Source organism: Mirounga leonina, unplaced genomic scaffold (genome assembly GCF_011800145.1).
Source record: "Mirounga leonina isolate KUSES-001 unplaced genomic scaffold, KU_Mleo_1.0 Mir_92, whole genome shotgun sequence".
In the NCBI taxonomy this organism is placed as follows: Eukaryota; Metazoa; Chordata; class Mammalia; order Carnivora; family Phocidae; genus Mirounga; species Mirounga leonina.
In genome coordinates, this window is record NW_023270852.1 from 9,729,778 (window position 1) to 9,756,387 (window position 26,610).

Genomic DNA, 26,610 nt, shown 5'->3' on the forward strand with positions numbered 1-26,610 from the left:
CCTCAACTACAGACCCCCAACAGTTATTTCTTATTGCACTTTCCTGAGGCATTGACGATAACTGGAGCATTCCAATGGCCAGCCAGAAAAGCCCCGACAGTAACGGAATGCCTGGAACATCACACCCACAAGTCCCCTTCCCTGCCCAAGATCATGGGCTGAACACATACCGACCCCCACCCCTGATCACATGCTCTCTGCCTGCTCTCTTGCAAGTACCACCCCCTTCCACCCCCAAACCTGTCTGCAAAACTGTAGGTGTCCATCTTGCTGTTGGAGAGGTCAGTTGTTAAGGCTTGAGCCTGTCACCTCCCTCAGCTCCTGGCACCCCAAATTTCTCCCTTTTCCTTCCTAACCCTTGTCTCTTGAGTTACTGACTTCCCTCATGACAAGTTTATCAGAGTTTGTTTGGCAACAGTGTTGGCAAGCCCAGCCAGGAGCTATGCTTTCGATGTGGGCAGCCCCCTTGAGATTCCCTGGAAGGGAGGAATTGGCCGTGGCAGTGAGCCGAGGCTCACCTGTTCTTGTTCTGAGTTAGCACCTGTGATAGTTTGGTAACACCATGGCCCCCTCCTTGGGTTCCATTAACTTGCTAGAGTGGCTTACAGACTCATGAAACCAGTATACTTACTGATATGAAATGCTCGGGCTCGGGATTGAAGAGTCAAAAAAGAACTGAGACATCTTTGATGCAAAAAGGGTGTTTTTATTAAAGCATGAAGACAGGACCCGTGGGCAGGAAAAGCTGCATTGGGGTCGTGAAGAGTGGCCAATTATATACTTTCAAGCTGGGAGGGGTTTGGGGATAGCGTAAGTCTCTAAGGAATTTGGAAGCAAGGTTTCCAGGACCTTGAAGTGCTAACTATTGTTAGGAAAAGGTCATTTACTACTGTCTAGTAAAACTTCTCATGAGACCCCTCAGAAGTTTATCAGTGGGCCATATGCTTGGAGGATGACTGCTAACATATATCTTGGGGGTGGGCGGAGGCAGGGTAGAGATAAGGAAGTTCCCAAAGGGACTTTTATGGGATCCTGGAGATGGGCTAACATCGAGCTATGGTTGCCTCTTGCCTCTAACTAAGTATTGACATTGAGGCAGCTAAGCAATGAGGAAGGTCACTCTGCCTGTCTCAAGTACTTGTCAATGGGCTGTAAGTTGTTAAGGAAGTTTTTCTTTTACCTTTGTTCTCCACATCACTTACTATTACTGGATTATTACAATACCACAGAAGTAGTATACGAACAGCCAGATGAAGAGATATGTAGGGCGGGGTCCCTAAGAGCAGGAGCTTCTGTTCCCATGGAGTTTGGGGACTAGCAGGTTCATCATTCAGGTTCACCATCCCGTAAGTTCTCCAAACACTTGGGTTTTTATGGAGACTCCATTACATAGGCATGATTGATTAAATCACTGGCTATTGGGGATTCAACCTCCAACACTCCCCCCACCCCCCCCCATCAGGGGCTGTGACTGAAAATTCTAACCTTCCAATCAAGGTTGGTTCCCCCGGCAGGCAGCCGCCAGCCCATCATCCTCAGGGTATTTCCAAAGGTCACCTCATTAACTCGTCATTGGAAGGGGCTCCTTATGAATAACAAGACACCTATTTCACCTTTATGGCTCTGAGGCAATTTCAGGAACTGAGGATGAAAGACCAAATATTATAACAAAAGATGCGCCCGTTGCTCTTATTACAAGGGTTTTCTTAGGAAATTTCTAGAGCTGTGAGCCAGGAAGCTTGAAGACTGAAATATATTTATCATAAATCACAGTAGCACAGTTGGGTGAAGACGGGTGTCCTGCCTTCTTGTACACCTCCCTCACCCTAAAGTTCGTTTCCTCCTAGACTAAGATTCAGAGGTGTTAGTGAGACATGAATATCTTTTAGCCTCCATTTTAAAGATAACTCAGTTGAGGTATGAAAATCATAATGCTTCTAATATCGCAGCAGCCTATTGTAGCCTACTGTAGAGAGCAAGATGGCATCACTCCTGTCGAGCAGGGGCCTGTGTCAAGCAGTGACACAAGCACCTAGGGCATTTCAGCTGAGACCAGATATCGCCAGGACCAGCGCGGGCTGATGACACACTGAGAACCCATAACCCGCAGAAACAGGAGGTCTGCAGGGGCCCAAGACTGACTAAATGCCTTTAACGAAGTAGGATTTTTGCAGCAAACTGTTAGACTCTGCAAGCACTGACCCCTTTATGTCTGACCACTTAAAAAAAGGTAGCTGCTGCAGAAGGCTCTGCCTGATTGATCTCTGCAAAGAACAGTGATCCTTCACCACTTCAACATAGTAAGCAGTAAGTGCTGAGAGCCAACTTACACGGGGCCAAGGACTTAATGCGCTGACTTCACGTTTGGTTTGTTAACCTCCTGCCCCCTGTTCTATCTTGTTTGTTGTAGGACTTGTCCTGTGCATTGCTTTGTGTGTCTTATAAGAAGCCCCGTTAATCACATGGTGAAATGTCATTGGGTTTGGAATCCTGAACCTGCTTTATAATTAGGTTAACTTTGCCTTATCATTGAATAAAGTATACTCCTGTGTGCGCCTTCAGAGCGTGCTAATGACGCTATCCAAGCGGATCAAAACATAAACCGGTAAATGCCTCAAGGTTAAATAGAAACCTAAGGACAACCAATCACAAAGAGCCAACTAGCCTTTTCCAAAGAAAGCTTATAATGCTTAAGCTCTCACCATTCAAATAATTTGTTTTGCTTTCACATCTCTATTAAGAGACTTTCTCCTCGCTGTTTTTAGGTGGAGCCCTTTTTGCCACTTTGTTTGATGCTGCATAGTTCAAATTGATTTTCCCTCAAATAAGCCTTCAAAAGGTAAACTGAGGCATATTAAAAAATTTAACAGTTCTTTGACTCTCAATTTGCTATTGGATCAGGAGATTCACAACTAAAGGTGTAGACATTATTTTGTAGAAACCTGATAGCAACGTAAATAATTCTTGTGAGCTAGCAGTGCAAATGATTTCCGTAGGATTGAAAGATAATCCCAAAGGTTACTTATTACCTTGTAGGACACTTAAAGAAAAATAAGTGGTTAAAGATTTTGAAAGAGAATACGATTTGGGGGAGGGGCAGAGGGTCAAGCCCCCTCCCCCCCTGAGCTCTACTCCAGTACCTGGGGATATGACGGAGCCTCGAGTCAAAGTCAGAGGCCCAACCAACTAAGCCACCCAGGCACCCCGGACATTAACCAGCTTTATACTTACCTTGAAATGTTATCCTGACTATTTTTTAAAAATGCCATTTCTGACAGATATATAAACCTTTGTTCCTTAAAATGTTTTTTAGAGCAACACCTCACTGGTTCCCTTACTAATGTGTTGATAAGTCTTTGACAAGTGCTCGTGGTGCATTTATATTAAGAGCCATGATTTTAAATCCCTGAAAAGTGTATTTTACTCCACCACTGGATCCATAGTGGATCGATTAGAATCTTTGAAAGACATTTTAAACCAAAGCAATATAATAAAAGATATCTTTTCCCTTTGGTTGCTAAGCTGACAAAAGGCAAGTTCAAATCTGCCTGTGACATAATTCTGTCACATTTACTGGATATCATGGCCTCAAAATATCTAAAGCAAAACTTTAAAGTGCAGGAAAAAAACAGAAAATTCTATCATGTTAGAAGATTTAAAGCAAATATTCTCAATAATTAATAGCAAAAATTAGTGTAGGAAGATTTGAACTGCATAATTAAAAAGCTTGATTTAATGGGTGTGCATGTGTATATGTGTGCAGGCACTCAGTTATGGGAGAGTATACATTCTTTTCAAGCACACACAGAAAACTGATTAGACAGTAGGCCACAAAGTCTGTTTTAACTAATTTCAAAAAAATATTTTCCAACAGAACATGTTATAACTCAGGTTAAAAATAACAAAGATAACTTTAAAAGCCCTTAAGTCTGGAAATTACACATACTTCTATTTGGCATATGGGTCACAGAAAAAAAAAATCCCAGTGTAAGAAAACATTTGGACATGAATGCTACTGAAAATACTCCATATTCAAGCATGGGAAATCAGCTAAGATACAAATTAAGGGAAATTTATACCTTAATGCGTGTAATAAAAGGGCTAGAAATCAGTAAGAATCTAACTTAAGAAGTTAGCATACCGACAGAACAAATTCAGATGTAACAGAAATAAGAATTTACAAAATAAATTTATTTAAAAGAAAATGTCAAGAATCAAAAGAAAAAAAAGATCCAACAAAGCTAAGGTTTATTTTGATCACCCTATTTGGTTCTTTGACTATCCTTTTTGACTCCTTAACTACACTACTTAAAATTGCAAACCCTTCCTTCTCCAGGGCCGGATTTAGGATGAGGGGAGTAACTTGGGTCATGCACAACTTTAAGGACATATGGAAAGACTCTAATCAAGATGAACATTTTAGTGGAATATTTTGTAAGTCAAAATTAATGCAAAATATCCATGATAACCGAATACAAAAAATGTAAAGACAGTGTCTGACCCTGCACTTGCACAAGGTCGGCCCCAGCCCTCACCCGCCTCCTGTAAGTACTTCACTGGCCCCAGCCCTCACCCGCCTCCTGTAAGTACTTCACTCCCCTCATCCTAATCCTGGCCCATGGATTATAGGATAGCAGTGACACCAGGTGTGTTTCCAAAATTTCAATGCCTGTGCTTCTAGTATCCTGTTATAGTGCAAGGTAAAAATTCCTTATCATGTTTTGAAGTAAGTACCTGACCAAAAAACAAGACTGAATTTTATTTAATGCCTCATCAACATATACTGAAGTGATTATTTGGTCTTTCTTCATCAGTCGATTGATATCATAAATTATAACATTCCTCCTAATATTTGTCTTCTCATCCTTCTGTTCTAAGTTATAATATATTCATGGTATTTATTTTTTAAGATTTTATATTTAAGTTATCTCTACACCCAACGTGGGACTCAAACTCACCACCCTGAGATCAAGAGTCACATGCTCTATCAACTGAGCCAGCCAGACACCCCTAATTCATGGTATATTTAAATTGAATTTTGGAATTTTCAAATATTTATATTTAGTCTTTGCATATATATATTCATAAATAACACCCGACTGAATTTCCTTATAGTGCTATCTTTTTGAGGCTCTACTATCAAAGTTTTATAGCTTTATAAAAGAAAATGGTAAAGTTACCTTCCTAAATGATGCTCTGAAATGATTTAATAGTCTTTCACAGAAAATGTTACTGTGTCAGCTTTCTGTCAAATGGAGGAACATGTCTTTAGCTCTAATCCCAATAATCCTATATCTACTTATATTTTCACAACATGCTACAGAAAATGTTCACTGAGGAAGTGGACTCCCATTTCAATTGAGACCAGCAATTCTCAAATAGTAACATATCTAAAAGTTGCCTGGGAAATAATTTAAAATACCTGTTCCTAGGACCTTCATCCAGATATTCTGATTCAGTAAGTCTGATATGGGGCTCAAGAATCTGCATTCTAAGAAACATCCAAGTGATTTAGACCCAGTGGTCCCAGGAACACAAACAGAAGTATTCAGTCAAACATGCTGGAGCTGGTGAGGCTGTGAAGTTAGCCATCCGTGCAAGGGAGAGAAAGGAAACCAGATGCTCTAACATAATCTGCCCTGGCCTGGTCCTCCAGTCTCATTTCCAGGCTTCTCAAATCTGAATTCTTAAGCTCTGCATCCAGTTAAACACATGTTATACCTTTCACAGAGCTTTATGTTTTTCATTTTATTTTAGTCCCTCAACCACCATGTGAAGTAGAACAGACATTTTACAGAGAAGTGACTCCCCTACATCTAACAGACATCAAACACTGTCTGGGCACAAAGCTTCTAAAGCTAAGACCCACAAGCCTTGTCACTCTGAGGCCTTTATTTCACTTTTTAAAAGAACACCAGGTTCTTCAAATCAGGGATACCGCCACCAGGAACCATCTTCATCTTTGTGATTATAATCATGCTTAATGATAAGGTGTGGATTGCTAACTCGCACAGCTTCCAGCAGCTTCTGGACTTCGTCATCAAACGCCTCTTTGCACACCCTGAGAAAACAAGGGAACACCTCTTCTTGTACTCAGCTTTCCCACAGTCCTGTAATTTCTCTGAAGAATTTGTTTCTCAGAGAAAGACTGTTGAAGTAGAGACAAATGAACACGGGAAATGGGGCAAGGAAAGTGTGAGGGATACACTGAGGGAACGCAGCAGGGGAAGGAAAATGGACTATAGAGTAGAAATAGAAATAGATTAAAATTTAAGAGGATCCTCCAAGAGCCTTTTTCTACTCAAGCAAAATAGTACTACTCATGATGACAGTAGTTAACACTAACACTGTTAGGTGTTATATGCACGGTTCTAAATACAGGTACCGTACCTCTGCTTTTCCAAAGGTCATGGCTACACCACTTCACCTTTATGAGAGAACTACCTTAGCACCTGTTTTTGATAACTGAAGCAAGTCCAAAGATTTTTGCGTTTTAACACACACAGGTAAAAAGCAAAAATAGCATTTGGCATTTGGGTTGCAGCAAGCCGTTACGGAGGCAGCAGGAACCCAAGCAGCAAGAGCGGCCCAAGCTCCTTCCCCAGGACCTACAGTGCACCTCAGCACCAGGCCGCCACAGCTTTGAACTGTGTCTGTGGCTATCTGTGCTATCAATTTATTTTGTGCATAGGTCCTAAGGTATCAGGAAAGCCTACAAGAGGTTATTTTTTGCGTCCAGGAATGCTCAAAAAGTTTTCCATTTAGATTAATGGTAATTGCTTCTCTGATTTACCCCATTTTGGCTTACGAAAGGTTTCACAGGAACACTCTACCTTCAGACAGGAGGAGGACACCTGTACTGCCTTACTGACTCAGCTGATCAATCCTCACAATAAACCATTGGAGATATTATCATTTCACCCATTTATAGATAAGGAAACCAAAACACAGAGATTGGAGACTAGTGTAAGGTCAAATATCTAGTAAGTTCCAGCTAGATTTCAAACTCGGGTAGTCTGGCTTTAGAGTTCTCAGCTGTTACCACTTTGCTACAGTAGGTCTCTCAAAATTCAGTGTGCTATGGGAGAAAAACAAATAAGGGCCTCAAAAACATGCAGGGATCCACAATCAGGTTGATCCTTAGGCCTGCAGTAAACAAGTGGCTTCCCAAATCCCTTGTTACAGAAACTTTCGCCCTGAGAAGCCAATGAAGACTTAACCTAGAACTTTCAGTTTACATTCAGGAGACCTCAGGACTTCACATAACTTCATCATTCCTTCATTTCCTAAAGTATTCTGTCTCAGGTTTATTTTTATCAGGTTTTGGTTGTTTCTAAGAGTAGAGGAGAGATCCTGACAACACAGGGAGATCAAACCACAATATTCCAACCTGAAGGGAAGAGAGACTAAAGATAAAATTAATTTTACCCCAAAGAGCAAGCACGTAAGAGACCTGTGAGCTGGGAGTGTAGGATGAGTCCAGAAGCTTAAAAAAAAAAAAAAAATGGGGGGAGCACAATTAGGGTAAATTCAAAGAATGTAAGTACTTATAATATTCATTATTACTAGATATTCATAGACCGAATATATTCCTTCCTAAATCATGAATTGCAAGTTCATAATTATAGTCCAAGGAATAAATAGGAAAGCATACTAAGAAAAGCTGAAGCAGTTGAATCTTTGATCATCATTAAAAATATAGTACATAAGTAGACTTTTGAAATATGATACTGAGTATTTCAAAAGCAAGGTATATAGTGAGGTCTCTTAGCACGACACCATTTATGCAAATAAAAACGCATATGCCAAAAAACATTATATCTTTTACAAGGATACAGTATTTCAAACACACTAGGCCAGATGCCTATACAAGGGAAGGAGAACAGTTAAAAGGAGATAAATTAACCAACTAACCAACCAATAATCATTAGAGGACCCTTGCATAAACCAATGATAATATAATAATACCATGAACTGAGGAATTATGTTAAACTCAACCTTCTAAGCCTGATGATGTCCCCAACCCACTAATTTTAATTTAATTTGCACCTTAGGTGTACCAAGCCATTCAACAATTGAGTGCCTGTATAGGTGCTGAGTATAAAAAAAAAATTAAGTTACTGCCTACATGGAACTGGCATTAATGTGGTAGAGCAACTCCCACTATTTATAACACAAGATAAATATCACACAAAATAAACCATAGGGTAAAAAGCACTATGAGACATAAAAGGTTTCAAGAATTCATCAGGAAACAATCATTCTAAGTTTGCAGTCACTAAAAATGGTCTCAAGAAAACTAAAACTAACAGAACGACAAAGTGAAAGACACAACTCTACAATTATAATGGAGATTTTAACATAGTTTTCATAGCAATTGATTGAATCTGGGAAAAAAATCACTAAAAGTATAGATGATTTGAATAACAGAATTAACAGTCTTAATTAACTCATATACAATATGGCAACCAACAACTCTTCATTTTAAGTGCATTATGGTACATGTATAAAAACGGACTACATACTGGGTCATGAAGCAAATAACAGATTTCAAAGAACTGTAATCATGTACAGTATGTTCTCAGACCACAGTGCTAGAGATTAAATATAAAAAGATGACAAGAAACCCCTCTTATGTCTGCAAATTGAGAAATACACTTTAAAATAACCAATGGATTGAAGAAAAAAAATCATAAGGGGAGTTAAATATTTTAGCCTCAAAAATAAATGCTACATATAGTATCAATTATAGCATGGAGTTAATGCAATAATTTGAATGAAAAGTCACACCCTTAAGTGTTGGAAAAGGAGGAAATATTTATGAGCTAAGCATCCAGCTCAAGAACTTAAGAACAGTAAAACAAGGACGCCTGGGTGGCTCGGTCAGTTAATCCTCTGCCTTTGGCTCGGGTCATGACCCTGGGGTCCTGGGATCAAGTCCCGCATCAGGCCCCTCGCTCAGCGGGGAGTCTGCTTCTCCCTCTGCCTGCTGCTCCCCCTGCTTGTGCTCTCTTTCTGTCAAATAAATTAAATCTTTAAAAAAAAAAAATACCCATTTCCAAATAGTATTGCAATATAGCAAGTACTTAGAAATAAAGTTAAACAGCAAAATAGAGGGCCACTACAGGAAAAATTACTAAGCTTTATTGATAGAGCTAAGTAAACAAGGATCTATCATAATTGATAGATTCAATGCAATTCCAATCAAAGTGCCAGCATATGGGTAGGTACGAGTACATGGGGAGGTTCATGTGCAGTCTGTGTAACTTAATAAGCCGATATTTAAAATTTTGTTTGGAAATGCAAAGGGAGAACCCAGCAACAGACCCATGCACCAATGAAGACTTGATTTATAACAAAGGTGGCCCTGCCAAACAGTGAGGAAAGAAAGAGTCAATAAATTTTGCCAGAAAAGATGAGTATCCACATAGGAAAAATATTAAATTGGACTGACCTCCAACCATATTTTAAAGTCTCAAATGCTTCATAAGTTGCCTTTTACATTTAGAAAATAGTGGAATGTCTTTGTAATCCCAGTGTCAGGAAAAATGTCCTCAACAATTACAAAAAGCGCTAACAATAAAAGAATAATCTGACGTTACAATTAAGTTCTTCAGTTCCATAAAAGGCACCATAAAGAGTGGAAAGAAAAGCCCAAGTTATTGTCACATATATGAGTGACAAGGGTTTATAACCAGAATATATTGGAGGAAAAAAAAAAACCCTACAAATCAGTAAGGGCAAAAATGGCTCACTGAATGGAAAAATGAATAAGTAAAAAAGGAACTTGACAAAAGAGGAAATCCAAATGGCTATTAAGCATCTGAAAAGGTGTTGAACCTCTTTAACCAGACACATATAAATTAAAACCACAATGAGATGCCAAAACACACCTGATTCACTAAAACTTTAAAAATAAAGTCAGACAAAATGGCAAGAATAGAGAACAGGAACTATAATACATTACCAGGGGCAGAATAAATTTGTACCATCTTTTTGACAATATCTGATCAATTTAAAGACCTTTTCCCCATGATGTAACGAATCCACCCCTATTTACCCTAGATAAATATATACGTATGTGCCTCAGAATTCATTACTGAAATATTCATCAGCAGCACTGGTCATAAAATAAATGAAAACAACACTAAAGTCCACCTATAATAGAATGGTTACATAGTTTGTAGTATGGTCATTCACTGGAATACTTAACTGTGATAAAAATTAACTACAACTACATGAAACAACTGGATGACAAACTCATAACAATGAGCAAAAAAAAATCATAACACAAAAGAATATAGAGTAGGATTCCCTGTATATAAAATGCAAAACCTGGCAAAATTCAACAATATACTGCTTAGGACTATATACACTCACAGTCACTGTACAGATAAATAATGGCCACAAAAATCAGGATAATGGTTACTTCTTAGGGAGGAGGGAAGAAGCAATTTATAAGGGAGGAGTAAGGGAATTTAGTTTCCTGGGCAAATTCAATTTACTGACCTGGATGAGGTTATGCATTTTTTTTAAAGTTTTATTTGCTTGTTTGTATGTATTTTATATTTCATAGTGAAAATGTTTAAAATATGAACTTGGCAGATCTTTTTTTTTTTTTCTGTATATAAACATTCTTTCTTTAAGTTCTTATTTAAATTTCAGTTAACATACAGCATAATATTTGTTTCAGGTGTAGAATTTAGTGATTCATCACCTACATACAACACCTAGTGCTCATCACAACAAGTGCCCTCCTAATATCCGTCACCCATCTGGCCCATCCCCCACCCACTTCCCTCCATCAACCCTCGGTTTGTTCTCTATCATTAAGAGTTGTTTTACGTTTGCCCCTCTCTCTCTTTTTTAATCTCACAATCCAGCAATTGCACTACTAGGTATTTACTCAAAGGACAGCAAAACACTGATTCAAAGGGATACATGCACCCCGGGGTTTATGGCAGCATTATCAACAATAGTGAAATTATGGAAAGAGCCCAAGTGTCCATCGACTGATGAATGGATAATGAAGATGTGGTGTGTATATGTGTGTGTCTCACACACACACACCAGAATATTGTTCAGCCATCAAAATGAAGTCTTGCCATTTGCAACAATGAATGGAGCTAGAGAGTATTATGCTAAGGGAAATAAATCAAAGACAGATGAATACTGTAGGATTTCACTCGTGGAATTTCAGAAACAAACAGATGAACATAGCCAGATCTTTAGGGGTGATTGGAGAAAAAGCCAAGTTAAAGGCAATGGGATGGGACACGCTCATTTCACGACTGTGGGAGGGGCAGTGACACCAATACCTGGGGAAGGAACAGCTCAGAACCTGGAAGGTGCAGGGAGTAGGAAGGACAATTAATGACTCCTCTTCCTTCCCTAGACCCAACACTGCTGCCTGGCAAAATTAGTGGTCTGCTTCAGTACAGCTGCAGCTGGCAATCTGACCCGCTGCCGAGTTTGTCCACATGCCGTGAAAATGCAAAATCTCAAGTGGGCGTGGCAGGTCCTAACTATTCGGCTGTGCCTGATGTCATCAGTGGCAGCCCCCAAACCTGGACCCTTGTCACATGTGTACAAACACAGCCGGTACAACCTCGTCTCAGTCTGACTGATACCAACTCATAAGCTTCTCCTGACGCCAGTACAGCTCTGAGTTATGCCACGTATGGCTAACAAGGCAGCTGTAACTATTTAGCGACACTGCCTACCCACCTGACATGACCAAACCACTGTAATGGTGACCCAAGTCAGTAGAACAACACATTCCACATTGGAGTGAGCTGTCTGTTATATGTGGAGGTATGGACCCCTGAATTCTCTTTATTGGGGATGGGACTGGTTTGGCCCAATTTTTTGCTCCCCCCCCCTTTTTTTTCCCTAAAGATTTTATTTATTTATTTGACAGAGAGAGACACAGCGAGAGCAGGAACACAAGCAAGGGGAGAGGGAGAGGGAGAAGCAGGCTTTCCGTAGAGCAGGGAGCCCAATGCAGGGGCTCGATCCCAGGACCTTGGGATCATGACCTGAGCTGAAGGCAGATGCTTAACGACTGAGCCACCCGGGCGCCCCTTTTGCTCCCTTTATTACCATACCATTATTACGATACCAAGATCAGCAGGTCAACCCAAACCCCCTTTCATGAGTTGTAATCGATAACAAAACCTATTTGTCCTCTCTGGGTCTCACTCAGTTGGCTGAATCTAGGATGCTGAGGGCACAGCTGAAATCAACACTGCAATTTGACCTCATCCTGTGCTTGGAGTCCTAATGATGGTGGCCCTAATTAAACTGTGTAGGAGACAAATTGAACAGATTTGGCCCCGGCTTCTGTTGGTCAGATTAATGAGAGTGGCCAGTGGAATGGCATATCCATGTGAAAATTAACCACGACTGTACTGTGCAGAGAAAAGGGATGAATATTACGAGGAGTATTTTGCTCTCCTACATATTTCATTGACAAAAATGCAAGACCCTGACAACTCTTCACTTGGGCCATTTCCTAGGGTGTGTGTTCAGTAAGCAGCCTCGAGGGATGAGGTAATGTCTCCCTCCAGGACAAAGAGCAGGCTTGCTTAGTGCCTGCTATAAAATGGTGGGTCTCTCAAGCTCCATGTTTCTCTCCTAGGATGTAACCCACTACCATGTGCAGGTGTCCATCCGAGCTGTCCACATCCACCCTGTGGGACTTGGGGGACAAAGGAAATGGACACAGAAACAGTAGTGCTTATGCTGCAATGCTAGGAGTAATAAAGTCCTCGGTCTCTGATGGGATTCTCTGTTTCCTGCCAGTATCCAGGAAATATTGATAGGCTAACTTACTAGGTTATAATGCAGGATAAAATTAAATTCCAGACCCAATAGTTACAGTATCATCATTGTGATAAAAATATATAAACAGTCAATGGATACATAGGTAAAGCAGCACTTTCTTGTAAGAGTCAGGGAGACATCTAATATTTGGGTTTCCCACATATGGAGCAAAATTCTTGACCCAGAAGTCAGTAATTCATGCTGTATAAGTAAAAATGTACTAGCCAATATCCGTTCAAGATTTAAAAAAAAAAAAACCTAAACAATATATGATTGAACATAAAAAGTACTCAAAACATAGGATAAGGTTTTATTAGACCACAGGCTCCTTAAGAGCATAAATAGCAGGGCGCCTATATGACTCAGTGGGTTAACTATCCAACTCTTGGTTTCAGCTCAGGTCATGATCTCAGGGTCATGAGCTCAAGCCCTGCATCAGGCTCAACGCATGGAGTCGGCTTGGGATTCTCTCCCTCTTCTCTCTCTCTCTCTCTCTCGCTCACGCTCTCTCTCTCTCGCTCTGCCTCTTCCCCACCCCCTGCTCATTCTCTCCCTCTAAGATAAATAAAATCTTAAAAAATAAAAAAAGGATAGATAGCATTTTTCCAGATAAGATTTTGCCAGTCGTTTTGTTTTTGCGAAAGAGCGCATGTGCGAGAGATCTAGCACAAGCTGGGGTGGGGGAGGAGGGGCAGAGGGAGAGAGTGAGAGAGAGAATCTTAAGCAGGCTCCACACCCAGTGTGGAGCCTTACTTGGAGCTCAATCTCATGACCCTGATATCATGACCTGAGCTGAAATCAAGAGTCTGGCACTTAACCAACGGAGCCACCTAGGTGCCCCAAGATCTTCACTTTAATTAGAAAAATTCAAAGATAGAATATCTGAAGAATGATAGAACATGGAAGACCTTAAAGCAAGTACCATTTACTTAATACTTACTCTGTCCAAGGCACTAAGGAGGACACAAAGAAATGTGAAATATGGCTTCAATACTAACATCACATAATACACATTGATCCATATATTTGAAATTCAGATTCTGATTTCTAAGACTAACTTACTTTCTATCCCATTTATCATCCTCTCTCATGTACTAAATTTCTTCTAGCCACACTAGCCACCAAATAGGTATCATTTTCCTGATGGAAAACTGAACTCACCCAAGCCTCTGAATATTGCAGTTTGGATGTCTCAAAGCCTCATACAGAATTTTTCCTCTATCATCCTGCAGGTATCCAAGGTCCAGGCTCTGCAGGTGTGAGTTGTTCAGAATAGCAGAAGCCAGATCCAGACAACACGTACTAGTAAGAACGCAGCCCATCAGTCTGCAAGAAATACAAAAGAGGTGAGACCTTCAGTTGTGAAGCTTCATTAATTTATTCCTAGGAGAGAAGCTGAGGTATCTGAGCCTTTTTCCTGACCCTTTTCTCTCCACAGTCCAGGATGCACAGAGGAATGTCTAATATTACCAGCAGAAACAAATGGGATTTCTTAATGAGCAGGAAAAAAAAAAAAAAAACACAACAACAACAACAACAGTGGGTAAAGCTGCTTTCTCCCACAAATAGGTTATTGTCCACCAAGCTTCCCAAATCAAGGGTATAAACACTTTTTTCTGGGAGAAAAAAACTCCCAGAAAACTAAAAAAAATTCTCCCTCAAAACTAAAAAAAAAAAAAAAAAAGGATAGAAGTTTACCCAAGGAACCCACAGATCTCTGTGCTTTCCGTTTCTAATATATTTTTGAAATAAAAAAACTTTCCAGGAATCTATCCTAAAGTGCTGCTTTCCAAGAAGCAGCAGACTACATATATGAAGATATTTCCTTCAATCCTCTGTAGGGCATTCAAGAGCATTCACAATCTGCCCTCAAGTGTTCGCTCTCCATATTTCATCCCCATCCTATTCATCAAGCATACCCATCTATTCTTTTTTTCCAAATCTACCACATCTATCTTCATGTCCCTTCTCTCTTCCTACCTTCTGCCAGTGATCTCTGCACCCAACAAAATCCTCTTCATCTTTCAAGGCTAAGGTAACTCAGTCCCCTCTGTCCCACTCTTTGCTCCTTGGGACTTCTATCTTATAATAATACATGCACTATGTTTTAATTGGCTTTGCATTTATTTCCCTGCCATCAGCATTTGATGAGTTACTGAAGGGCAAGTGCATCACCTTAGTAATAATCTTTAATGCCCCCAGAATGTAGCTTATATTTGTTGTAAATTTTAGTTGAGAGAATTGGCATGGCCTGCATACAGGCTATGAAAGTAGCTAAGAGCACAGATTTGTCTATGTGTTTACAGCAATGGTAAGGAGATAAAGTGAACTAAGCAAACATCTTGTGTGTATAGGTCACTTAGAAATTGTGGTTAAAATAAAGGTACTGGATTTAATGATAATTTCCATGAAGTAAAATTTTGTCTTCCGGTTGAATAATAATCAAGGAAACTTCAGAGAATCACATTGTATATGTTTTCCTAAAGAAAGTACAGGTACTTATTGGACCCAAGGGTTCAATCACCTTGGTGTTCACCAATGTAACAATCAACTATTAGGGGCGCCTGGGTGGCTCAGTCATGATCCCGGGGTCCTGGGATTGAGCCCCGCATCAGGCTCCCTGCTCAGCGGGAGGCCTGCTTCTCCCTCACCCCTGCTTGTGTTCCCCCTCTCACTGTGTCTGTCTCTGTCAAATAAATAAAAAAACTTGAAAAAAAAAACAAAACTATAAACTCTTGTTTATAAATTTGGTTATCCTGAGTCAGTCCAGTCAAGGAAAACACCTCTGGATATACTAACCATCTAGAGTTTATAGTTCTAAAACAAAACAAAACAAAACAAAACAAAACAAAACAGTGCTGGAGATTAGACCCTTAGTGACTCACCCAGGTGACTAGTCCCATGGGAGGCCCTGGTGGGAAAGTGAGCTGAGATCACTAAGTGACAACTCTATGTTGCTTCACTCTAGCCACAGTATTCACATAATGAAATATTAAATACTCAATATAGTGCATCCATTTTTCAATAGGATATTGAATATATATTCAATAAGATATTGAATATATACTGAATATATTTGATATCCAATAAGAGAACTGTATGTAAGTATGTAAATGATTCTAAAATACTATCCTATGTAAAGGAACCCCAAAGTCCTATCTATACAGTAATCACAATTACATATACACGTACCATACATGTGTGTATACCCACCCACAGAATAAGAGAGAACATAATAAGAATAAAAGCAGTTGTTTAATGATGACTGACTTGTTGGTATTTTTAAAAAATTCTCTTCCTAGTGGGTGCCTGGGTGGCTTAGTCCATTAAACATTCAACTCTTGATTTCTGCTCAGGTCACAATCTCAGGGTCATGAGATAGAGCCCCACGTATGGCTTCTTGCAGGGCATGGAGTCTGCTTGAGATTCTCAGCCTCTGTCCCGGCCACCCCACTCGTGCATGCATACTCCAGAAGAAAAAAAAATTCCCTTCCTAGTTTCTTTAGAAGCGGACCTAGTTATAAACCTGAACTGAAGAAAGAACAACTAATAGAGCACAATTTCTGCCTCATGGATGTAAGGCAGCAGAGGACACACACTAGACTCACTGGGGGTACAACCAAAAAAATACATAAAATGGCTGCTGTTCAGTCTGTTGTCTCTGGTTCTCCTTCCCTGAGGGAGGTTGAATTACTGTAGTAACTGTTTAAGAAAAATCTGATGAACGTACTTCCCCAGCTTGTCTCAGGCAAGGGGAGAGAGAGGGAATCAGCTGTTTATTCTTTTTTCTGACACTTAGCTCATCCCTTCTTTGCTCATCTCCCCTGCCCTCACAGTAGTGAAAGCATCCAAAGGAAAGTCACAGAAAACCTACTCCAGGTCCTGAATGAAGGTGACAGCTTGGATGCGGAAAGGCATCACACAGAAGCTTTACTCCATCATCTTGCAGCCAGTTTGACCCCAGATCTAGATGTGTCAGGCTCTTGTTGCGCAGGAGAGCAGATGAGAGATGTTCACTGCTAAGCGAAGTGGCAACGCCTCAGCCTATAGGAAGGACAGTGTGAGCAAAGATGGAATCACTGCTTTACTGCCCAGAGGTTTTTATCTTTGAGATTTCATGCTCTTGTCCCTTACATCTGTTTGCCAACACTCATCTCATCAAATACCCTCTTCCCTTACTACCTCTTTGCCAGTCTCACTTGGGATACTTAGGTTTGCACAAAATTGCACATACTGGATCCATGTTCTTCAGAATGTTTGTTACTATAAATGAAATGTTAACCTCTTTACACTGTGCATAAATACAGTGCCCTATTGCAGAAGTAGCTACATAGACCAGAAGAGCAGGCATATGGAACAGAATGAGAGTAATCACAATAAAGTACTTTTTATACATACAATCAGTAGGGAAAAGATCTATTATACCATAAATAATTTGGGAAGGCAGACCTGACATATGGGGGAGGTTTAAGCCTTATAACAAATTAGGGATAATTTAACATTTCAAAAATTAAACCATAAAGTGTATGACAGTTTTTTTTTTTTTAAAGAAAGATATTTTCAATTACGACAAAACTTTGAGAAGTTATGAGGAGGAAGATAATTTGACTTCACAAAAATTTTAAACTTCTGTACTCTAAAAATGATCATAAGAAAGTTAGGAATACAGCAATATGCTAGGTAAATTTTTTGCAATATATAAAAAATAATGGTTATAATGTATATTTACTATTAATAACCATAGTATATAATATACATAACAGAAAACATCCAGAGGAAAATTGAGCCTATGAAGAGGCAATTCCTAGAATACTAAAGGCCAAAAACATTTGAAAAGATGCTCAAAATCAAATTATTTTTAGTTATTTTCAATTATCTAAATAATACTGATTAAAAAAATAGTAGATACCCAGTGAAGATGTTAAAATACAGGCCACTAGACTGCCGAGGAAATATGAACAATCTGGAGAAAATTTAACCACATCTGATAAAAATTTTGGTATCAATTCCATGTCTAAAATTGTCTAAGAGCAATGAAGAAAATAATCACACTGATCCAGCCATACCATGGGATGCTACAGTTCTGTTTAATGGTGTTCATATGTATTTACCTGTTCTAAGCCCAGAATATGGATCTGGACAGGCAGACTTTAGTCCTGAATCCATTATCTTCTTATGAGCATTAGGCAAGCAACATAATCTTTTAAGCCTCACATTTCCTACCTGTCCAATGAGGCACTTAGAACTCAGGTGGCCAATTTGACACCAACAGGTACTTTTGTACAGATTAAATCAATTTAGCATAGGGCCCAGCACAGAGTAAGGACAGAATAAATGGCAGTTATTAATACCATCATCCTTGTCATTTTCATTATCATTATGGATAACAGAAGGGAAAAAGCAAGGGACAGAATATGTGTGTAACATTCTCCCTTTTAAAATATATTTCAGCTTTTTTCTCCTTTTCGCTGTCATCCTGGTGTGTGGTTGACCGTTCCTCGCCATGTCTTCTCACAAGACTTTCAGAATCAAGAGATTCCTGGCCAAGAAACAAAAGCAGAATCGTCCCATTCCCCAGTGGATTCAGATGAAAACCGGTAATAAAATTAGGTACAACTCCAAGAGGCGTCACTGGAGAAGAACCAAGCTGGGCCTATAAGGCATCGCACTTCATGAGATGGCACACGTGTTTAAGCTTCATGAAGATCACATGTTCCTATCTTTTTTTTCCCCACGTGTTCCTATTCTATCACTCTATAAACATCCCTCCTACCTGGCCAATACACATGTTTTATCAGGGAAATGATTTTTCTCTGTTACTATGCCTCTACCCCAGTAAGTTGGTTCAGTAATAAATGTGAGACCTTTCAGTTGAACTGCTGTTGTGTTCTGATTTGTAAAGTACTGAAATCCCCCTCCTGTCAGATCTCAGATAGCACTGTCCCATAGAACTTTCTGCAGTGATAGAAATGTCCTTCCACAACCAAGTATTTAAAGTGTGGCTAGGGGGTGCCTGGGTGGCTCAGTGAGTTAAGTGCCTGCCTTTCACTCAGGTCATGATCTCCCAGTCCTGGGATGGAACCCTGAATCAGGCTCCCCGGATCAGTGGGGAGTCTGCTTGTCCCTCTCTTCTGCCCCTCCCCCTGCTCGTGCTCGCTCTCAAATAAATAAAATCTTTAAAAAAAATAAGATATATTTAAAAATGTAATATACATCAGAAGGATGAAAACTAGTAGACTCCTACATGAGGCTCTGGAGATTGCACTGTGGATTTTTCAAAGTATCACTCACAAGCTTTACTCCATCATCTCCCAGGATGTTGTCTGCCAAGCACAAATGTGTCAACCTTTTGTTGCTGATGAGGGCCAAAGAAAGAGCCTCACAACCAGCTACTGTGAGGCCACAGCTTTCTAGGCTGAAGGAGAAACAGACGGGAAGGGATCAGTCAAATCCCAAAGTTCCTGTTTCTCTTCTCCTTTGCAGGGACACTAGCTGGTACTTACAGCCCCTACACCTCTACCATAGAATCAACCTCTTCAAACCTACTGAAATTACAAATGCCACTGCAACTATGTACAGGGGAGGGGAGAAGGAGGAAAATAGTAAAAATAAGCAGTCATGAAGAAAAGCAGCATTTAAAAGTCAAATAAAAGAGGAAGCAAAGGCGGCCTTCATGTAGAGTTCATCCAGGCTTCACAAATGAGCCAAGTGGTGTCAAGGCCCAAGCAGTTTTGCCCTTTCAGCTCTTCACTAAGCCACACAAGACTGCACAGAAGGACCCCAGGGAAAACAAATCAGCAAGACTAACGATAGTCTCTCTAGGTGACACTTGGGATGTCCTAAGGCCTCACACAACAGCTTGATCCCATAATCCAATAGGTGATTGGTCGACAAATTCAGAAATCTCAGGCTCTGGCTTCTGACGAGAGCCTTAGAGATATTTAGACAGCAAACTGTAGTTAGGTCGCAGGATTCCAAGCTGGAAAACAGCACAGAAGAAGAGATGACCCTCCTCAGAGAAGAGCTATGAGCACCATTCACCCAGCCAAATGGTGTTGCCTCCCAGGCATTGTGACCCATTCTGAAGACCAGCTTCCGTACTTGGAGTGAGTTCTTTAATTAGCACAAGGCTCTGATAGAGCATCAGGAAGGGAGGGGTAGGAGGCCTGTCTCTTCCATCCCCACCTCCCCAATTCCCTATGAAAATACATATGAACACACCAAAAGTATTTTTTAAAGATTTATTATTTGAGAGAGAGCAAGAGTGTGCACATGGGACGGGGGAGAGAGAAAATCCTTAAGCAGACTCCCCACTGAGGGGCTTGATCCCATGACCCTGAGATCATGACGTGAGCTGAAATCAAGAGTCAGACGCTTAACTGACAGAGCCACCCAGGGGCCCCCCTAAAAATATTTTTAAATGATACTCTTATTTTAAGCTAGGAGGACTTTCCTCCAACTACAACATGGAAGGTGCACTGAAGGATGCTGTGTCCTTACACTCTGACTTCTGAAACAAATGGGCAGGAAGTCAGGAGCAAAAGCTGTGATTCCCACAGTAAGAGCTCACCTATTCATGGGAGTCAGGAGTCAATTCATGTTTTCTGAGGAACCCAGTCCTTAAGAGTAAAAACAAGAAGAGGATCAGAAATAATATACTTTCTAAAAATAAAGAAGGGAAGCAGAAGAAGGAAGAAGTGCATGTAGGGCCCACACTCTTAGAGACTCCTATTTAGAGATAGCTTGGGCTGGGAGAAGGCTGGGCTTGATATACCAGCTTCTAATAAGAGGAGTTCCAGGAACTTGGAATTGCTCTAATTACTTCCTTGAATCAAGCACTTATCAACTCAGTCTCTCAGGAATTGGTTCTCTTCATCAAAATAAGGGTGTATATAGGTAGGAAAGAGAAGCTCCCTCCTCAGTCCAGAATTAGACCTCAATGGATGACTTAGGACACAGCCTAAGGCTGAAAACCTCAACTTGCCCTGAAAAGGTGTTACAGACTGAACTGTGTTCCCCAAAATTCGTATATTGAAGCCTGAACTCCCAATGTGACTGTATTTGGAGACAAGGCCTTTAAGGAGATAATTAAGGTTAAATGAGGTCATAAGAGGGGACTCCTGATCCAGCAGGACCGGGGTCCATATAAGGAGAGAGGCACCAGGAATCTGCACACACAAAAAAGCACGTGAAGACACCGTGAGAAGGGGCTCCCTACAAGCTTAAGAGAGAAGCCTCACCAGAAATGCACCCCACCGGCACCCTGATCTTGAACTTCCAGGCTCCAAAACTGTGAGAAATAGATTTCTGTTTAAGCCACCCAGTCAGTGGTATTTGGTTATAGCAGCCCGAATAGAGTGATACAAAGGGATATTATATCAGCAGCCAAGAAGTTAGAGAAACAAAGGAAACATTGGATTTGGACAGAGCTCTTCTAGAAGGAAAAAGATTCCAGTATTATGGGGCCTGCGGATAAAATATTAAAGCTTAACTAAGGGATAGAAAATAAGTACATTTATGAAAAAGAGAAAATGGGGAAACAGAGGAAAATGTTTAGAACGGCTTGCTTTACATTTTAAACATACATAAAAAGATGCAAATTCTCTGAAAGAAGAGCACATCCTAAGTGAAGATCTGACCGAGAAAGGGAGCAGGTTTAAGATAAAAACAGTGCAACAGATTTAAAAAAACAAGAGAAAACTGAAATCTGTATTTCAAGCAATAAAGAACAAAAATCAATGACAATTTGAGAAACACCCCAAAAAGGAAGGGGAAAAAAAGATTAAAATGACAAAGTAGGGTGCCTGGGTGGCTCAGTTGGTTAAGCATCTGCCTTAGGCTCAGATCATGATCCTGGGGTCCTGGGACTGAGCCCGGAGTCCCTGCTCAGTGGGGAGCCTGCTTCTCCCTATCCTGACCCTGCCCCCTTCTGTGCTCTCTAATGAATAAATAAAAAATCTTTAAAAAAAGAAGTTCTTCTGGGCACAACGAGGTGTTGCTAGTATGCCCAAGATTTTTGTTTTTTCCCTTATTTGCTCAACTTATTTTAAAAGCTACCCTATTATCAGGCCCACATGTGGAACAGTTATCAGGACAAGGAGAATAGATCTTTCTCCCCTACCAGAGGGGAACATTTAGTAAATATTACAGTGAAATAGTCACATGAAAATTCGTGATTATATGTACCTTTCCAGTATGCTCATGTACAAGGGATAATAGGAGTCTCTCAGCAATTTAAAGTTTTCTTAAATGCTTTAAATTTGCAAAGTCCCTATGGTAACTGGGGATATTTTTGTGAGGCAGCCTGGCAAAGACCTACTAATTTGTCAATACTCTCATTGCTCACATCATCTAGAATCAGTGGGAAACTAAAATATCAAAATGCAATTCTGCAATGTTGAGCTTAGCATGATCTATGCACAAACCAGACTACTGTGGCCAGTCGACTGTCCATAGCTGTTATGGGGTCTAAAGCAAGCATAAAACTGAAACTTTTCCCAGAGTGTTAATAGGAGGTGTATAAGACTATCGATTACTTCCAGGGGTCAGCCACAATGGGAGAACGTCCAATCCTACATAATGCCATGTTCAAGAATTACAAAGCTCTGATGACTTCTGCTGCCAAAACATTGTTTACTGGTACAAGGAGCCCTAACTAATTGACCCAGATGGATGGCTTCCTATTTGAAAGCCTACTAACTGGGTCTCATCAAGGCTCATCAGTGGAAAACATTCAAATGTCAACTGATGAAAAAGATCTTACCAAGTCCTGCTGCTCTGTCAAGTGCCAAGGCATTTTGTCTTGGACCCACAGCTCCCACCGTGAGAAAACATCTTCCCCTCCATTTAACAGCTTTTTGCCACTAACATGTTAGTAGCAAGAACCAATGACCTACTTCTCACCTGGGTTCCAGACTAGAGGTGGCAGGTTACTGAAAATTCTTCACAATGTCTTAAAACTACTTCACAGACAGTAAAACCAGTACCAACCTGGTCTGCTGACAGCTGACCTCAACCCATGTTCAAGAAGCATCCAGCAACTTTCCAGACATGCTCTAAAGTGAATTTTATCCTACAAAACCTGGTGAGACTTAAAGAATCTCCAGTGGTAATATAGTTTACCTGCCTATTGTCAAAAAGGAGGTCTTGTTCCTTGTGCTTTGTATGTATAGTTTATAATTTGCTTCTGACAAATACAGACCTATCTTGGCCTTTCATACATCGAGGTTCTGTCTTGCTCCACCCTCCACCCTCCCCCACCCCCAAGTGAATCCAGGGATTATAAAAACTTCTAAGGTAAAATTTACTGCAAGGATTTTTGTTTTGTTTTGCTTTGGTTTTATTTTGTAAGAAACTGAATTAAAAACCTTTTGGAAAATAAGATCTCCCTTGAATTCGGTCACACAGTGTGGGGACCAAGTAGGATTGCCAACCCTCTCACTTTCAGAGAAAAAGCAGACCCACCACTAGGCTCCGCAGTGTGTGAGGGCACAGGAGTACTGTGCCGGCTGCCAGGTGCCGTGCTCTTCCTCCTCGGCCTTCTGTATGGGTCACCGAGTTGCAATTATAAGGTGACAGTGATTCACTATCAAAACAAGGAAAGCTCATCTTCATTTAAAAAAAAAGGCGGGGGGGCACCTGGGTGGCTCAGTCAGTTAAGCGGCTGCCTTCGGCTCAGGTCATGATCCCCGGGTCCCAGGACTGAGCCCCACATCAGGCTCCCTGCTCAGTGGAGAGTCTGCTTCTCCCTCTCTCTCTGCCTACTTGTGCTCTCTATCTCTCTGTCAAATAAATAAATAAAATCTTTAAAAAAAAAAAAAAAGGGCGGGGCTGGTGCCTGGATGGCTCAATTGGTTAATGTCTGCCTTTGGCTCGGGTCGTGATTCCAGGGTCCCTGGGATCGAGTCCCTCATGGGGCTCCCTGCTCCACGGGGAGCCTGCTTCTCCCTCTGCCTCCCTCTCTGTCTGTCTCTCATGAATAAAATTAAAAAAAAAAAAAATCTTAAAAAAAAAAAAGTAAAACTGAGCCTGCTTAGCATTGCCCCCAGTTACCACTAGTGCATTATTTCCTGTAAGCATTCAAAGATACAATGAATAAACATATGGCTGCACTGAAATATGAAAATTTTTAAATCTTTATAAATTCTGGGTCTTTTTGTTAAATTTAGGAAATGGAGAGATGCAACTGTACAATGAGGTGTCCTCAGTGAAGGGATGGGAGCAGTTAAAAGTCCTATCAGGAGGAAATCACCCTGAATCTACTGATTCCTGCTATTCCATATCGTGAAAATAGATTGAAGCTGGCCCAATGAACAGCAAATCAAGGCTGTAAGATTCTATTTGGACAGACCAAAGTCTCAATTATAACAAAAATAACTCATGACTTACCTCAGATTCTGTAGTTTACAGTCTGGGTGTTTCAAAGCTTCACATAATGACTTTACTCCATCGTCCCCTCTATCACTCCCTTTCAGATCAAGATGCATCAGATTCTGGTTGTGAGTCAAAGAACTAGCAATATCCTGACAACCGCCAGGGAAAGAAAGAAATCTCATCCTTCAGAGGAAAAATATGCAGGAGGAATTACAAAATTATCTCTGTCCTGGTTACAGCATTCCCTTGCTTTTCAAATCCAGCTCTTTGATATCTAAATATTCCTGTCATTTCTTATCTTACTTTGAGTTTCTCCTATTTCACGGGTGGCTATAAATCAGTTTCAGGACGTTGCTTAGTAAAACAGTTGGGTTACAAGTTAGATGTCCATTACATCCTGACAACTGATACTCTCAACTTCTTTTGATCTTGAGGGAAAAGAAGGTAATAACATCAGGAAAAGCAGAAGGGGAGTTTTTGAACTCAATTCCAGTAAGAACTACCTCAAATAATGGGGGATATTCCAAATATTTCAATTACAGCATTAATTCACAATATTTAATCCTTAAAATAACCCAAAGTGAGTTCATAGTTACTATCAACTGTTTGAGATGCATCATTAGCAAAACATATTACTGCAAAATACACTGTCATCTCATGGACTTTGTTAGATGTACAAAGATAGCCCAAAGCTAAATATGGGAGGAAATTAAATACGCCCATCTTTCTTCCTAGTTGTTACCTGCTACTCAGGCACTGTTAGCTATATCTGATTCTTCCCTAAGTGCCTCTGCTAGCCCCCAATGCCCAGCATGTTCACAGTGCTAACTGTTCAAAACATCCCTTTGTAATATCACCTCTTCTCCCTTTTGCCCACCACCTACCCTTTACTCTCACCCTCCTTCTTGTTTCACAAGAAAACAAAGCTTTTACCTGTTACATCACTAGCCATCATCATCTGGTAAAAGTGCCTGAAGCACTCACTAAATATAAATTGAAAGTACAATTTCATGTGTTAAGGAAAAGGGACTTGAGAAAGGAAGGCCACTCTATGGTGGGAAAGACTAAGTGCTGCCTTCATGGTGTCCTCCCTTGAGGAGCCCTCGCATTCTAGAAGAGGAAGCCATTTAGCCCAAAAGAAGGCAGTAGCTCTTGTTAGGGCTTTAGACTGGTGACATTCAGTGAAAGGGAAATGTAGGGGGAGATGTCTGGGGGTGAAGGAAGAGGATTTCCAGGAACCCCCCTTAATCAAGACTTCTGTGCAGTCGCCTTTCACATCGATGTGCAAAACCAGGCCAAATCTGGTTACTTGGAACATAAGGTCAATCTCACTAAAAACATGGAGATTCCAATGGGAATACTTAGGGGGAAGCCTGCCCCCCCCAAAAAAAGAACATCAATCTCCAGTGCTAATCATTTGTTTAGCATTCAGTACATATTACTGAGCACTGATTAGGCCTTGAGCACATTGATGGGGACTGAATATAGGACTAAATAAGATCAGTTCCAGCTCCTAGTATAGCCAGTAGACAAGGAGAAAGATGTGTAAACCAGCTAATGTAAATAAGTGATAGGGCCTGTAGAATCAAATTAAGATATAATAAATACCGAAATACCAAATGTTGGCAAGGACGAGGAGCAGCGGGGACTTTCACATATTGCTGATAAGCCTGAAAAATGGTACAACCACTCTACAGAGCTAGTCGGCAATTTCCTATAACAAGTTAACACCCATCTGTGAACTAGCGATTCCATTCTGAAATATTAGCCCAAGAGATGAAAACCTGTATCACACACAAAAAATGTGTCCAAGAATAGTCCTAGCAGCCTTATTCATAATGGCCAAAAACTGGAAACAGCCCGGTGGTCTATTCAAAAGAGAATGAAGGAGTTGCAATCTATCATACAATGGCATGCTCATTAGCAATATACTATTGAAACATGCAACTACCTACATGGGTAAATTTTTAAAAATATTTTGTTGAGCAAAAGAATACTGACACAGCAAGTACATACTGACTGTATGAAACAATCTCAATTATTTACAGGAACAGCACAAGCTAACCTATAGTGATAAAAGGTTAGAAAGTGGTTGCTGCTGAGACTACATAGGGTAAGAAAACTGAATCGAAGAGGGTAGAAGGAAACTTCCAGAGGTGATGTTTTCTATCTTATTTGGAGTATTGTTTACATAGGCATATGTAATCATCAAAACTTAACCAGACATAACTGTGCATTTTATTAAATGTAAATTACTCAATAGAAAAATTAAATAGTATGCTCTAGAACTTAGCTTTGAAAGCGCTCTGTTGAGTTGCCTAGAATGCCTTAGCTCTGTGTTGTTCATCTAGAAAATTCCTATCAAGCCTCAAAAACCACATGTCAACAGCTTCTACACTCCAAGCAATCTTT

At 40.4% G+C, this 26,610-nt stretch overlaps 2 protein-coding genes across 2 annotated transcripts in view; one reads left to right on the plus strand and one right to left on the minus strand.

Moving 5' to 3' along the window:
* Positions 1-5,895: 5,895 nt before the first annotated feature.
* The window catches only part of NLRP14 (NLR family pyrin domain containing 14), a 29,440-nt gene continuing 8,725 nt past the window's right edge, over positions 5,896-26,610 (minus strand). Inside the window, 9 exon segments of the mRNA XM_034995112.1 lie at positions 5,896-6,059; positions 7,218-7,390; positions 13,987-14,151; positions 16,700-16,710; positions 16,712-16,850; positions 16,852-16,869; positions 19,070-19,240; positions 19,634-19,804; positions 24,214-24,381. Coding sequence (XP_034851003.1) covers positions 5,929-6,059; positions 7,218-7,390; positions 13,987-14,151; positions 16,700-16,710; positions 16,712-16,850; positions 16,852-16,869; positions 19,070-19,240; positions 19,634-19,804; positions 24,214-24,381 — 1,147 coding nt within the window. The 3' untranslated portion in view covers positions 5,896-5,928.
* On the plus strand, positions 18,329-18,484 carry LOC118003885 (60S ribosomal protein L39-like). The gene has a single exon (XM_034994972.1). The coding sequence runs from the start codon at positions 18,329-18,331 to the stop codon at positions 18,482-18,484; it is 156 nt and encodes a 51-aa protein (XP_034850863.1).

Coding starts and splice junctions, on each gene's coding strand:
- LOC118003885 (XM_034994972.1), top strand. CDS start 18,329: ATGTCTTCTCACAAGACTTTCAGAATCAAGAGATTCCTGGCCAAGAAA.